The sequence below is a fragment of the Perognathus longimembris genome, chromosome 14 (genome assembly GCF_023159225.1).
Source record: "Perognathus longimembris pacificus isolate PPM17 chromosome 14, ASM2315922v1, whole genome shotgun sequence".
Lineage (NCBI taxonomy): Eukaryota > Metazoa > Chordata > Mammalia > Rodentia > Heteromyidae > Perognathus > Perognathus longimembris.
In genome coordinates, this window is record NC_063174.1 from 21,640,636 (window position 1) to 21,656,795 (window position 16,160).

Here is a 16,160-nt window from a genome sequence, read left to right on the forward strand (position 1 = left end):
CATGGTTTTAATGGCAGAGGGCCTGTAAAACCCTGAGTTCAAACACCAGTGCCACCAAAAAACAAAAGAAAAGAAAGAAAGAGAGAGAGAAAGAAAGGAAGAAAGAAAGAAAGGAAGGAAGGAAGGAAGGAAGGAAGGAAGGAAGGAAGGAGCAAAAAAAAAAAAAAAGCCAAACATAGCTGGCACCACAGAAAAATCCTTTTCACCTTTGAGGATGTTGCATCTTGCTCCCCGATGAAGTCTTGACACCGGCATCCAATTGCCCCCCTTTCTTCTTGTTCCTTTGTTCCTGTACTTACTCCCTAGCTTCCTGCTCTGCCCGGCCCTCAGTTCCTAGAGACAACTGCAATGTTCATCGGCACCAAGACACTGCTGGCTACAATGAGGAGGTTCAGTTGCTTCTGCTAAGGAAACCAAACAGCAAACAAACACACACCACTTTGCACAGCTATCTGCATTGGATACTTTGTTTCGTGTGTGTGTGTGTGTGTGTGTGTGTGTGTGTGTGTGTGTCGCGTTAGCACCTTCCAGGAGCACACTCCTCGCTCTGGTGGTGGGTGGGCACCCCGGGCTGCAGGACGCCGGTCACTGCAGTCCCTGCTTCCCGGCGGGCCCGCCTGGGAGGCGGGGGAGCGCGTGCGTAGGCGCCCAGGGCGAGGTCGCGGCCCGGGCGCGCGGCAGTGGCTGCGGCTCGGGACAGCGCACGGATGGTCGCTGGGGACTGCGAGGCGGCCTCGGTGCCCGGGCCTCCGCTACCGGAGCCCGCGGCCCATGGCTGCGTGGCCTCCTGGTGGGACATGGTCCTGCGGAACCTGCGGTGAGCGCGTGGCCATCGGGATCCCCCAGGGGCGGGGAGCGGCCGGGGACTCGGCGGGGCGCCCCCTCCTCGCGGGGGGGGGGGGGGGCGGTGGCTGGGATGGAGTGATGACGTAGTGGCGGGGGTGGGGTCTCTATTGCATTCGACTTTTGAAGGACTTAAAACTTTGGGGGCTGAGGGGGGGGGCACTTCTGAAATAAGAGGGTCCAGAAGGAAGATTCAGGTTCCTCCACCAATCTTAGCTGATCAGTTTGCCAGTTTACCTATATTTAATTATGACTAACAGCAGTGACAATAACAACACAATGCATACTGTAATCTCAGGTGGCAGCTGACTTAGGTTGTGACCTATTCCCCAAAGTCATTGCGGATTTGTATTAACAGAACACACTTCCACAATGGTGTCCGACGCGGTCACCAGAGGGCCATTCCCTGGCCATGGCCTTACGGTGTTTAAATCTAGATATGTCTGTTGGTTGTAAATGTTTTCGTTGTTAGTTGGTCTTTGAGCATTCTTTCCCTCATGAACCTTGGGGGGAGCCATGACTTTCCATCATTCGAATTGATGGTAGCATTTTTACTAGACCTGCCTTTCTGAAGCCAGGAATTGGCTAGCGATGTTCTGACTTGTGTATTTCCTTTGGTTTTGTTGACTTGGGAAGATATTAGCATTTTTGTGTATATTCCATTCTTCTATTCCCTTTTAATTTGTGCTAGTTGCAAAATATTCCACAATCCAACTGGCATGCCTATAATCCTAGCTACTCAGGAAACTAAGATGAGGATGGTAGTTCAAAGCCAGCCCTGGCAGACAAATCTGAGAGGTTCCAATGAACCAACAAAAAGCCAGAAGTGGATCTGTGATTCAACTAGTAAAGCACCAGCTGTAACTAGAGTATCCACATGAGAGCTGAGCGTGTAAGGCCCTGAATTCAAGCCTCAGCACCAGCACTAGCACAAGTTTTAAAAAATATCAGAATCACATCTGGGCACTAGAGACTTCCACTCTAGCATGCCCATAGGGATGGTGACACGCATCTTTTCCTCTTCTACTCCTTCTACAGCATAGAGTAGAGCAGAAGGGACAGAAGCTCCACTCTGGTCCAGTGCTGCAAGACCTGTGCCTCCTCTTCTGGGTTGGATCGGAGTACTTGTTCGAATGTCCTATCTGCACTTTTCCCCCTGGTACTGTTAATGACACAGGACCTTGCACAAGCCTGGCTCGTCCACTTGAACTATACTCCCATACGTGTATGTGTGTGTAACAAGTACATTCTGCTTTACTTTATTTACTTGCTGTATCTTAGAGATTACGTTTCATAACCAAGCCTTTTGCTTTATTGTTAGTTTTTTTTTTTTTTTGTGCTGGTACTAGGGCTTGAATTTGGAGCTTTAGTGCTTTCCCTTAGCTTTTTTTTTTTTTTTTTTGCTGAAGGTCAGTACTCTACCACTTGAACCATAGTTCCCCTTCTGGCTTTTTGGTGGTTAATTGGAGATAAGAATCTTACAGACATTTCTGCTGGGCCTGGCTTTGAATCACAGTCCTCAGATATCAGCCTCCTGAGTAGGTAGAATTACAGGTATAAACCACTGGTGCTTGGCTATGATTAGATTTTTTAAGACAGAGTCTCACATGACCTAAGTGGGTCTTAAACTTGCAATCCTCCTGCTTCCACTTCGTATCTGAGATTACAAGTATGTACACCATGGCCAGCTCCTGTCTATACTTTTTGAAACTCCATATTCTCAGGCCTCGCTTCCAGCACTCCCCATATGGTTGTTCTGGAAACGCTGACATTTACCACCTCTCTTTTTCATTATCTATAGTGTTAATTGCTGATTGTTTATCATTCATTTGGCAGAAAAGAAGGTTTAACTGTCAGGCAGAGAATCAAAGCTGTAGTTCAAGTGCGTAGAGAACAACCTGCTTTATTGATAATAGAAAGGGAGGGGGGAATTGGGACCCACTGCTACTTGACTGACTAATTAGTAAAAAACAAAATCTCAAGAGATGCTTCCTGGAACCACTAGTGTATTTCGCTACCTGAATGGGAGATTATTAATGTAATGGAAGATGAACTAAGGCTGAGACACCAGTTTCCAAGATCTGGAATCTTTTTGTGTCTTGGAGCTAAGTCAATTTAGAGTCACAAACACTCACGGCAGGCCTGTTGTATACCTGGCACTACCATAGCTCCAGATCTACAGCGGTGTGGTGTAAGGTGATGGAGAACACTTCATCAGATCATATTTTTGGTGATTATGTTTTGGTGCCTTGGCAATCTTTTCACTGGATTTGCCAAATTATTAGATAGAGGTGCGGCTTAAAGTCAGTATCTGTGAGAGTAGGCCTCTGCCAGCAAATCATTTCCTTGAAACCATTCATGTCTTTGAACATGTTCAGAAAAAGAAGTTGGGGAAAACTAAGTGATTGTTTTACTCCTGTGGCCCTCTGCCACCCTCAATCCGAGGTCCTGGATTCACCAGAGCAAACAAAAGAGCAAAAGCTCTGTTCTGTGGAGTTCCTACAGAATCATTTTCAGTTGTAGTATAAGCAAATTAGTAAATAAAAGAATTAACCCCCTCCCCCTCCACCAATGGGTGGAGCATCAGAAAATAATCAGTCACAACCAAGACCTATCAATAAACATTGCTGCCTTCTCCTGTATAAAATAAATTCTCAGCTCATGCCTGTAATTCTAGCTACTCAGGAGGCTGAGATCTGAGCATCATGGTTTGAAGCCCACCTGGGCAGAAAAGTCCATGAGACTCTTTATCTCTAATGAACCAGCAAAAAGTCAAAAGTGGACGTGTGGATCAAGTGATAGAGCACGAGCCTTGAATGAAAAAGTGAGATCACAAGGCCCTGAGTTCAAGCCCTAGTAGCAGCACCAAAACAAATAATAAGAATCAGTAGATGCTTTGTGGTCTTTGTCTGAGGTCAGAAACACAGTGAAGGAAACAGGCTAATAACAGGAAATCTATCAGAGAGGAATAAAGGGTGGCTTTGATTGGGAAATGTGGCAAGGAAAGGTCTCAGTAGAAGATCTGTCTAAAAACAAACAAACAAACCCCCAAACCACTTGAGCGGGTATAAAGAGCCAGGCTGGGGAATCTAGTTGTTAAGAGTATAATGTGTTTCTGGGAGAGGAATACATGTTGACCGCATGAATCAGCACAGAGAATGGAGATAAAACCTGTCTTACTATTTTGAACAGTTGTCTGGCCCCATGTGGCTTGATTGGAACTCCCAACAGTTGGATTGTGGACACCACTGAGCAGGAATTGTTTGCCAGGCTCCACCAGATTTCCCCAGTGAGAATCATCCTGTTAGGGTCTGTGGCCCCAGTGGATGCTGTGTGGTTACAGCCAAGGCTGATCAAAGAGCAAGGGAAGGAACACGAAAGCAGCATGGTGGCTGTTTGATGTGGCTGGCCGGTAGCTGGGATGGGGCTGAGACTGCATCCTTTGCTCAAATAAAGTCTGTTAGCCATTGGTGACTTTTGATCCCTTCCTGATGCAGAGGAAGTCAAATTGACAACCCCTTCATTAAAAGGAGTGCCTTTGCATTATTGATGCTCAGAAGGGGTCCCATCACTATGTTCTTCCCACAGCGATTTCTCAGAAGTGCCTTGAGCTATTTGAGAGAAGAGTTCTATATAAATTATTCCTTTAAAAAAAAGAAATGAATTTCTCTCTACCACCTCTGCTTCCCAAGCAGACCTTCAAAAGATAACTTAGCGGGAGCCTACCTTGCCTGCCTTCAAGAGACGACATAGCTGGAGCCAGAGAAGGCAGGGTACAGGTGAAGGTAGGGAGCCAAGAGAAAACACCCAGGAGATGGCGCAGCTGGAAGGAAGGGTAGCATTTCAGGCTTGGGTTCTCTTCTGCCCTTGCTGCCTTCATCTGTGGCTCAAAGTAGCGTTTCTGGGGTTTGATTTCTTACCTCTAAAACTGGAACAACAATGTCCTCTCCTCCCTGCTGCCTTTGTGAGGGCAACATGTGTAGGAAACCATCATGTTTATGAGTAGGTATTGCTATGGAACCAGGAGAGGATGACTGTGACTCCCTCAAGATAGAGGTGTGCTAGTGACTCCTTAGGAGTCTGTTGGGGTGCACTTGCTTTGGATGGCTTATGTCTGAGATGGCTTATGTATGAGAATGAGCCAGGTGTTCATGGCCCTAGCCCACGCCCTGATGGAGTCCCCTGGGACCCTCAGAAGAGCATGCGTGTGTGTGTGTGTGTGTGTGTGTGTGTGTGTGTGTGTGTGTCTGTGTCTGTGTGTGCTTGTGTGTGTTTTCTCACTGGCTTTTTCTTCCTAAGATCTACCCAGAAGAGAGAATATTCTAATGATTACTCACTAACTTTATTAGATAGTATTAATAGGACAGAACACTGGGTTGGGACATGGGAACTCTCCCACTGTTTCCTCATGGTTGTGGGGTCCACCCTGGGCCTTCTAGAGGCTTACATTAGGGCAAACCTGAGGCAGGTGCCTCTGTGGTGCCTTCCCTCTTGTCCCTGTCATGCCTTTCCAGAGACTGTTGGGAGACTGGCCTGATTTTCTTTCCCACTTGTCTGCCCCTTGTGGCCAGAGGAGCCAATTGCAGAGAGCTGTGTACAGGGTTTTGCTTACATACCAATACACTCAGAATTCCCAGCAAGAGCCTCTGGGGGGGGGAAAAAAAAAAAGCCAGCACAAGGCCTGGATTGATTTTGAAAATCTTATTTGCTTCTCAATATCTTGCAGATCTGTTCCACACAACTTCTCAACACTCGGAAGAAAAATTGCTGCTCTGTACAATGACTTCACCAGTAAATCATTATCAGAACACATTTGTCCTCCTCTGATGGAGATGCTGATTTATTTTAATTGGTGTAAGCATATACCTTCTATGAATTTTCTTACCTAATTTCTTCTTTTTTTTTTGGCCTGTTCTGGGCCTTGAACTCAGGGCCTGAGCACTGTCCCTGGCTTCTTTTTGCTCAAGGCTAGCACTCTGCCACTTGAGCCACAGTGCCACTTCTGGCCATTTTCTGTATATGTGGTGCTGGGGAATTGAACCCAGGGCCTCATGTATACAAGGCAAGCACTCTTGCCACTAGGCCACATCCCCAGCCCCCTTACCTAATTTCTTTTACAAGAACTTACTGTTCTTAAAGTTAGGGTTGAGCAAAATAGAGGAGAGGATTTTATTGTTAAAGTTCATGGACTTTGTAAGCTATGTAGAGTAGATGGATAATTTTCATCATTGTGAAGGTTAAAATGCATACTGTGAAATATATGTAGTAACTTAAACCCAAGTAAAAAAGTTCTAAAGAGAAAAAAAAGTTAGGGTTGAATGAAAAAGACTTGTCTGTTATAAAATGGTGGTTAGACTTCAACAGTCTGAAACCCACTTGATTTGATTTTGGAGGCATGGAACCTTCCAGACTGATAGAAATAGAGAAGGACAGGCACCATGGCTTTGTTGTGGACACTCAGCTGCCTACTGTAATCTCTGCTTTTTCCTTTCTCTTCTCTGCCTTTCTTCAAGGAGGAAGATGGAGGAGGAAAGAGGAGAGGGAGGTAGGAAAAGAGGGGGATGGATAGATGGTGGGGAGGGAAAGGATTAGGTATTACCTAAGTGGCATACTTAGTTTTCTTCTGGGCCTACTTGCCATTTTCCTTCTTTTAAAAAACATTTTTTATTGTTTAAGTAGTAGTAGGAAGGAGTTGCCATTCAACACAGCAGTTTATCCAGTTGTCATTTTTTCTTTCTTTTTTTTCTTGTGCTGGTTCCGGTACTTGAACTCAGAGTCTCTTGCTTTTGCTTGGCTTTTGCACTCAAGACTGGCACTCTACCACTTGAGCCACCCATCCACTTTCAGAATTTTGCTGGTTTATTGGAGATAAGAGTCTGATGGACTTTCCTGCCTGGTCTGGCTTTGAACAATGATCCTCAGATCTCAGCCTCCTGAGTAGCTAGGATTACGAGAATGACCCACCACTACCTGGGTCCACTTGCCTTTTTTTTTTTTTTTTTTTTTTTGGCCAGTCCTGGGCCTTGAACTCAGGGCCTGAGCACTGTCCCTGGCTTCTTCCGGCTCAAGGCTAGCACTCTGCCACTTGAGCCACAGCGCCACTTCTGGCCGTTTTCTGTATATGTGGTGCTGGGGAATCGAACCTAGGGCCTCTGTATCCGAGGCAGGCACTCTTGCCGCTAGGCTATATCCCCAGCCCTCCACTTGCCTTTTTAGGAAATGTTTTAATCTGCTTTTAGCTTGAGACACATCTAGGATTGAATCAACTCTCTTCCATAATATGGGCTATTATATCAGTACTATTTTAAACTCTAGCTTTAGGTCCTGTTTTCACAACTCTTTTAGGCTAGTCCCAGTTGATAACAAAATATTTTGCCAGAAGTTGAACTTGTAACTTAGTTCATCTTCAACGGCAATTTTCCCTTCAACGCATTAATTTTTTATTGTAATGAAGAGAGATGGAATTTGGTGCTGAGGGGTGATAATGATTTTTACCTTCCAGACAATGCCCCTTTTCTTGTGGACTTAAAGAAACCAGAGTCAAAGATTGCTCACACGGTGAACTTGTACATCAGGTCTGAGCCCAGGGTGCTGCTGGGAGTCTGGTGAGTAGACAGATCAGAAACTGGGGTGCTACGTGTTCCTGGCAGATAGGGGAAAGGAGGAGCCTGGGGGCCAGTAGTTCATGCCTGTAACCCTAGCCACTCAGGAGGCTGAGATCTGAGGATTGTAATTTTCAAAGTCAGACCAGGAAGAAAAGTCTAGGGTTCAAAGTCAGCCTGGGCAGAAAAGATTGTGAGACTTTTATCTTCACTTTAACCACCAACAAGCAGGAAGTGGAACTGTGGCTGTAGTGATGGAACATCAGCCTTAAATGACAAAGCTCAGACAGAGCTCAAGGTCTCAGTACAAGCCCCCAGCATCTCTCTCTCTCTCTCTCTCTCTCTCTCTCTCTCTCTCTCTCTCTCTCTCTCACACACACACACACACACACACACACACACACTGCTCCCTATGTGATCAGAGATTGGTGCTCCTTGGAGGTACTTCAAAGTTACACCTGACCTGCTTGGTTTTGCTCTCTAGAAATTTTTCTTTTAGACTATAAAGTCTTTCATGGGATAAGCTTGGTGCCTGGCCCCACCCACCTCTCCTGCCCACCCCCTTGTTGTCCCTCAGCTCCACTCACTAGCACAAGGCAAACCCAAGTCCCACACCCCAGCATGTGCTCTGTTCCCAGTGCTTCCAGCTAACCCTGCTCCCCCCTGCCCCTCCTTTGTTCACCACCTGCTTACTCATCCTCTCATTGTAACTTGGATGTAACTTACTCACTTGACGCCCTCTGTTCTAGGTATGCATGCTCTCTTGCAGCCATCTCAGTTTTCCCCTTAGGACATTCCTTTCAACTGTAATTAAACAAATATTGGTGTGAGTATTAGGCTAATATCTGCCTTGCTTACAAAACCATCGCTTCCTGGGTGACAGGTGGTGGTTAGTGGTGGGGATTCATCCACTGGCAATGAAAAGACTCAATAAATATTTGTCCATGTTACACCAAGCTCAGGCTTTTCTTCTGTTTGGCTCTACTACTTTTCTTGGCTACCAAGTCTTCAGTGTCCTGCTTCCTAGTTCTTCTCTCTGACTTAAGACTTCTAGATGGAACCAGCACAGGTGCACATACTGGTTCTTCCTGGTCCACAGAGAACACTCTGGGCAATAGTGCTGGGATTTAGAAACCTTCTGTTGGTTTGTTTCACCTCCCAGCTGTGGCAGCTGTGCCCAACACAGGCAGCTCATCCAGGGGACAGTGGCACCTGGGGCCTCAGTACAGAGTCCCTGGAGACAATGGCAGACTTTCTGTTCTTTAATGATTGAGAGGACAGAAGATTTGTCATTTCTGGGAAGTGATACAGCAGCATTTGCTTTCTTTTAGTGCTGCTACTGGGGCTTGAACTCGGAGCCTTGTGCTCTCACTTGTCGTTTTTGCCCAAGGGTGGTACTCTACCACTTGAGCTACACCTTCACTTCCAGTTTTTTGCTAGTTAATTAGAGATCTGAGTCTCATGGATTTTTCTGCCTGAGTTGGCTTTAAACTTTGATCCTCAGATCTCAGCCTCCTGAGTAGCTAGGATTACATGTATGAGCCACCAGCACCAGACAACCTTTATATTTTTAGGGTCCATCCGTTGGTTTAACAAAATGGAGTAGCTCACAAGTGTTTAAAATCACAAGCTCACTTGATTTTTAAAATAGAACAGCCTGACTTAATGTCTATACCTATTTTCCTACTAATTTCCCTTTAAATTCTTTCTAACTTAGCTCCTCAGACAAAACATCTATTATTTTTTCCTTGTCTCCTCTTTCTTTCTTTCTTGTTTCTTTTTTACTTGCACTGGTTTGTACCTAATAACTGCAGTCTTGGAAGCTCTCAGTATGTACAAAAGTTCAAAGAGCTAAACTACTGAATGGTTAAAAGAGATTGCCACCAGGCATGGGGAACAGTTTTCATCATAAGATGTTGTAAAGCTAGATTTTAATTTTTGCTGTGCATATATTACTCAGACAACAAGATATATATATATATCCATATATATCCATATATGTGTGTATGCATATATATACACATACATACATCCAGGTGTGTGTGTGTGTGTGTGTGTGTGTGTGTGTGTGTGTATCTCTAAGGGGGACTTCAGACATCTGGAGCATAGAGAATTCTTGTGTGGATGTGTGTTTATGACCCTCGTCCCTGCTCCTCAGGCACACGGTTCCCAGCTGCCGGGCGGACGATGCTAAGGGGAAGGACCGTGGCTGGTATGAAGACGCTCTGCACGATGGGAACCCAATCATTGTTTATCTTCATGGCAGCGCAGAACACAGGTCAGTGCCTGGACTTCCCCCTCCGCCAATACTCAGAACATCTCTCATTACTGTGGGATAGTGAAGTCAGGCTGTTGTCAACATGGTGGTGTGCCTTCACATATACCTTTTCCTTTGTTGGACTCTGAGGACATTCTGTCAAAAGGCTTCTTTCTGAAACTCATTCCTTAATAGAAAGGATGAGGAAAGTCTTCCTGAACTTGTATATTGACTTTAAAGAAGGCAATGGTTCCTTTACTTCATAAAAAAATATAAAAAATGATGGGTCAAACCTGTTGTACAATCAAGATGGAGTCACTGTGTCAAACTCTAACCAAGAAAGGAATAAATCTAGAGTGTTATGAAGGAGTAGGTTTTAGGACTAAGCATAGTAGTGCATATCTGTAATCCTAGAAAGCCTCCATGGGAGGTAGAGATAAGAGGATCATGATTTGAGTCCAGTTCAGGCAACTATCTGAAAAACAAACAAAGAAGCAAAAAGGACTAAAGGTGTGTGACTCATGTGGTAGAGCGCTTGCCTAGCAAGCATAGGGATCTAAATTGAATCCCCAGGATTAGGGTAACAAGAATCATTCATGGAACCACAGTCATGCAAAGCCCATTGCAACCTTGCATATAAAATACTTGTGCAAGAACATCTGTCCAGCAACTGTCTGCTCCCCCTGACCTGACTCCACCTTTGTTATTAATCTTCACAGCTAGGGATTAGTGTTTCAAAATGCTTTATTGAGGCCACTTATTTTGTATTTAGACCCTTCCCCTGGCCTCAATCTTTTAAAATACTCTCCCAGCATCCTGTGTGCTTATTCTCATTGCAACTCCTCTTTGGAGAGTCTTTCTCTGGTTGTTATTTAGGTTGACAAACATGGAAAGGGGGCTAGGCAGGCATTATGGGGAAAAGGAAACCAAGTTCCACATCAATGGGATTTTAGAGAACTGCTGTGAAGAGCTATTTAAGTGACATTAACTCTATTAGTCCAAAGTAGGGCTCCTAAGAGAAATCTCCTGGAATTGAGGGACCCACTGAATAATTTGATTTTAGTGTATTCATGCATTAGGCTACTGGCTGTGGTCCCTACCTTGCTTTGTCACAAGGACATCTCCCAGAACCCTGGCTGTCCTTTGATGTGCTGTCAAAGCCTTCTCAGGGCTGTGTAATTGCATTGCCTGATCATTATCAGCCAAGACACCCACATCAGCCTGGGAGAGGAGCCATGTGGCTCAGAAACCACAGATCTCCTTCCATCACTGGACAGACACTCCAGCGAAGAGACAGGTCCTGGAATCTGCCTCTTGGCCAGCTGGCTTGTATTCATTTTCCTCACTGTCTTTTTCTATCTGATGATGACTTTCTCAAGTCTTGCCTTTTCTCAGGGGGCTTTCTTTCTGTGTCCAATTTAGAATCACACTGGCAGAGATTTTCTGTGGAATTCAGATGTTCATGTTGACGTTCTGACTGTGTAAACTTAGCCGTTGTGTTAAAGAGTTCTTATTTAAAGGATCACTTGGACTGTACCCTCCCTGTCCCACCATTCCCCACTCAGGGCTTCAGTGGAAATATGAGATTTCTCAAAGGATCCCAGACTGACAAGTGCTGGGCTTAGCCACACCTTCCTCCTGTTCTCTGTCCAGAAGCCGCAGCTGGCAAGCAGCAGTACTGAGTTGATGCTTCTGACAATGGAACAGCCTCCCTTCAAGGGAAGGTTATGGTGGATCTAGACTTGTCTCCATGGAAGTCCTGAGGGGCCCCTGAACCCCCACCCTAAAACTGCACATAAGACTTTCAGTATGGGCATACTGTTTTGGGCAATGGCTTCATAGACTTAATTAGATAGTCAAAGGGTTCTGAGACGCACTAACATTTAAGAAATTTGCCTCTATGGTAAACGTCAAATGGTTTTTAGAATCTCTCTCTCCCTCTCTCTTCTCTCAATGTGAGTAGATAATATAATCAGTTTGAACAATTTTTTTTTATCGTTGCTGGGGGCTTGAACTCAGGGTCTGGGCGCTGTGTCTGAATCTCTTGATTTGATCAAGGTTAACACTTTACCACTTGAGCTGCAGCTCCACTTCCAGCTTTTTCTGAGTAGTTTATTGGAGATAGTCGCATGGACTTTTCTGCTCAGATTGGCTTTAAACCATGATCCTCAGATCTCAGTTTAGGATTACAGATGTGAGCCACTGGCATCAGGCTTCCCTGAGCTCTTCAGCTCAAGGCTGGTGCTCTATCACTTTGAGCCACAGCTGCACTTCTGGTTTTCTGGTGGTTAATTTGAGATAAGAGTCTCATGGACTTTCCTGCTGGGGCTGGCTTTGAACCACAATCATCAGATCTCAGCTTCCCAAGTAGCTGGGTTACAGGCATGAGCCACAAGTGCCTGGCAAAAATGGTTTTGATTGGTGAATAGCTCTCCTGTGTTGTCTTGTACTTAATGGTAGAGTATAATTTAGTACACCGAGACTGCCTCATCCTTTGGAAAAGCCATGTTCTAAAACTTATTTATGTATTTTAGTGTCCGCACTGGGGCCTGAATTCAGGGCCTCAGTTCTCCCTTAGACTAGTGCTGCAAATGCTGGTGTTCTAACACTTGAACCACAGTTCTACTTCCAGCCTTTTGCTGATAAGAGTCTCATGAACTTTCCTATCTTGGTGTGCTTTGAACGCTGATCTTCATATCTCAGCCTTCTGAGTAGCTAGGATTATAGGTGCAAGCCACCAGGGCCCTAAAGGAAAAGAAATTCTCATAAAGTTCTGCTATGTAGAAGGAAAAGGGATGGGTTAGCAATCATTTATCAAATACTTACATGAGAAGCTCTAGAGAGAGCTGGGCACTCAAGACTCCTGGAGCTCAGCTTTGAGGAGCTGCTGACCTGCCCACCAAGAAATAGTTCTCTTTCTTCTAGTTACTAATCTCTCTCTCTCTCTCTCTCTCTCTCTCTCTCTCTCTCTCTCTCTCTCTCTCTCTCTCTCTCTCTCTCTCTCTGTGTGTGTGTGTGTGTGTTACAACTGGGCCATGAAATCATGGCCTCAAGCTCTTGCTTGGCTTTTTTGCTCGTCAGGTGCTCTACCACTGAGTCATACCTTCACTTATAGCTTTTTGCTAGTTAGTTAGAAATAAGAATCTCAGACTTTCCTGCTTGGGCTGGCTTCCAATCCGGGTCCCCGAGATCTCAGCCTCCTGAGCAGGATTATAGGTGTGAGCCACCAGCATATTGATCTCTTCAACCTAAAAAAAAAAAAAAAAGGAGGTATGAAGTCAGGTGTCAGACGTTTAGGTGCCAGAATGATTTTTTTTTAAACTAATTTTGTCCTTGTAACTCCTAACTCTGCTTTTCTTTTTAAAAATTTTCTTTCCAGGGGAGCTCCCCACAGAATTAAGCTGATAGAGGTATGTTTAAAGATGTCTCTCTGGGCATCAATATTTTGAAAAATAGGGCCTTACTTTGTAGCCCAGGCTGGCCTTAAACTCCTGATTCTCCTGACTCAGCCTCCCAAGTTCTGCATTGCAGGCATGTGTTACCCTGCCTGGCTCAAGGCAGCTTAAAAATAGATATTTAATCAGATACTTTAGTACATCATCTATGTAATCTTCCAACAACCCCGAAGACAACATTGTCCTTCACTTTTCAGAATAACAGTTACATTTTTGAATGGCAAATAACTTGAAGCTGGTGCAGCCCCGGGGTGCGGCTGGGCCCTGGCTCATCTCTGCTAGATTTCTCTCCATTTTCCCCATAGAGATTGATCTCTGAAGCCAAGCACTAGATTTTTAAAAATGCACCTCGTTCCTAGCTATGAAGCCAGCTAGGGCCACAGGGCATGATGAGGGGAACCTTGCTATTCAAGTGTGGAAAATGCTAACAGCTCGCTTGTCACCCAGGTACTGAGTGATGGTGGCTTTCATGTGCTGTCTGTTGACTACAGAGGTATGTGTTCAGAGCCGGGCAGGCCGGGTGTGGGGGGCTCATGCCTGTAATCCTAGCTACCCAGAAGGCTGAGATCTGAGGATTGTCATTCAAAGCCCTCTGGGGCAGAAAAGTCTGAGACCCAACCCTGATTAATCAGTAAATAGCTGGAAACAGAGCTGTAGCTCAAGTGGTAGAGTGCCAGTCTTGAGTAAAAAAGCTAAAGGACAGCATCCAGACGCTGGGTACAAGCCCCAGTATTCACACACACACACACACACACACACACACACACACACACACACAGAACTGTGTGCAGAGGTAGCCAGTACACACGTGGCAAAGGTCCCCCGTTCACTCTGGGGGCTGTGATGTGGAGCTCGCCTTTCCTGCCCACCAGGCTTTGGGGACTCCACAGGGAAGCCGACAGAGGAAGGACTGACGCTGGACGCCATCTGTGTCTATGAATGGACCAAAGCAAGAAGTGGGGCCACGCCTGTCTGCCTGTGGGGCCACTCTATGGGCACAGGGTAAGTGGTAGCAGAGGGTGTGTCCTTCTGTGGTGCATGGAGCGTTCGCCTCCCATCAGCAGCAGTGAGCTGGGACCCCTGTCACCCCTCAGAGATGGCCAAGGGACGCTGCCATCAGAAAGCAAAGAAGGTCTCTACAGCTCCCTGGTTATGACAACTGATGTTTGTCCTAGAACTCTCTTAGAGAGGTTTGAAGGAAAGAATCCTTAATTTAGAGTCTGTGGAACCCCCTGAAATCCTGAGGATTCTCTAACAGAGAGCTTTGAGCCTTGGGCACACGCTCAAGGTGGATGCTGTGTTCGAGGCTGGCCGCTGGGCTGAGTGGCTTCTTCAAGTAAGCATTAATTTCCATTGTCTTACAGAGTCGCCACAAATGCTGCGAAGGTATTGGAAGAGAAAGGTAATACGACATGTTTACAGGCTAGCACTCCTTCACTCAAGGTGGGAAATGAATCAGTCAAGAGAGTCATGAAATTTGTGTCATTTGATCACATGGATTACTAGGTATCCCATTTTTAGAGCATTTCTGGAAGCATAGCAAACTTTGTCTTTTCTGTGCACTTACTGTATGTAATAGCTGCTATACTAGGTTATGAAGTTAAACATAAATGCTAAGGACAGAGTTAAAATTACCTTCAGAGGAGTCCTTTTAGATCTGTATAATGGTGCATGTGTATAATCTCAGTACTTCTGAAGCCGAGGCAGGAGGATCATGAGTTTGAGGCCAATTTGGAGTACATAGTAAGACTCTGCCTAAAAAGACAGCGGTGGTGGAGTGCTGGCCCAGCGTGCATGAAGCCCTGGGTTCAATTCCTCAGTACCACATAAACAGGTAAGCTGGAAGTGGTGTTGTGGCTCTAAGTGGTAGAGCAGTAACCTTGAGCAAAAGAAGCTCAGGGACAGTGCCAGTGCCCAGGCTCTGAGTTCAAGCCCATGACTGGCAAAAAAGAAAGAGGGATTGAGAGAGAGAGAGAGAGAGAGAGAGAGAGAGAGAGAGAGAGAGAGAGACAGAGACAGAGAGACAGAGAGACAGAGACAGAGACAGAGAGACAGAGAGACAGAGGGAGAGAGAGAGTGATAGAGAGTGGGAGGGAGGGGAAAAAGGGAAGAAGCTTAGTTTGTGATTGTGAAGTGACATTAAGTTGCAGACAAGGAGCTAATACATTGTGAAATAATAGGCAGGGCTTGCTGTATCCAGCCCTACTGTTGATGTCAGTAGTTTCTCAACACCATCTGAGAACAGCTTGTATAGAATGTACAGAGTATGCTGTTTAAAATGCAGTTTCCTGGATCCTAGCATGTTTAATGACTTAGAATCTCTATGAATAGGGTCAGGTCATGTTTTTAAAGATAAAAAATGATAACTTATTCTATTTAGAAATGTAGTTAGAGAATTTCCAAGCCAACATTCTTTGTTACTGTTTATTTATTTGGCAGTCCAAGGGCTCATAGAAGCTAGGCAGGCACTTACCATTGAGCTACATTTCCAGGCCCTTTGGCTTTATGTTTGGATATCTAGTTTTTTTTTGTGTGTGTGTGTGCCAGTCCTGGGGCTTGAACCCAGGGCCTGGTCATTGTCCATGAGCTTTTTTGCTCAAGGCTAGCACTCTACCACTTGAGCTACAACTCCACTTCTGGCTTTTTGGTAGTTAATTGGAGAGAAGAGTCTCATGGACTTTCCTGCCCCATCTGGCTTTGAACCCCAGTCCTTAGATCTCAGCCTCCTGAGTAGCTAGGGTTATAGGTATGAGCTGCCACTGCCCAGCTGTGTCTGGTTATTTTTAATTAACTAGAATTAATTAGCTAGAATGAATGATATGGAAATCATGGAGATGTCTGTAGACTTGGGCTGATGCTGTCCTCTTCCAGAAATACTTTAATAATCGCCTTTTCTCCTGAAAGGTCATTTTGGTGGGATAAGTCACCTTAGTCCAATAAGACTGAATTGATGTGAAGCTGGACTCCAGTCTTTATAAGGGCTGGCTTGTTTCTAGTGTGTGG

At 45.3% G+C, this 16,160-nt stretch overlaps 1 protein-coding gene across 1 annotated transcript in view; it reads left to right on the forward strand.

Moving 5' to 3' along the window:
• Positions 1-707: 707 nt before the first annotated feature.
• The window catches only part of Abhd12b (abhydrolase domain containing 12B), a 28,543-nt gene continuing 13,090 nt past the window's right edge, over positions 708-16,160 (forward strand). Inside the window, exons 1-8 of the mRNA XM_048362357.1 lie at positions 708-817; positions 5,570-5,697; positions 7,346-7,448; positions 9,604-9,723; positions 13,082-13,112; positions 13,605-13,650; positions 14,030-14,159; positions 14,522-14,559. Of these exons, the coding sequence (XP_048218314.1) occupies positions 708-817; positions 5,570-5,697; positions 7,346-7,448; positions 9,604-9,723; positions 13,082-13,112; positions 13,605-13,650; positions 14,030-14,159; positions 14,522-14,559 (706 nt within the window). The remainder of the gene's footprint in view (positions 818-5,569; positions 5,698-7,345; positions 7,449-9,603; positions 9,724-13,081; positions 13,113-13,604; positions 13,651-14,029; positions 14,160-14,521; positions 14,560-16,160) is intronic.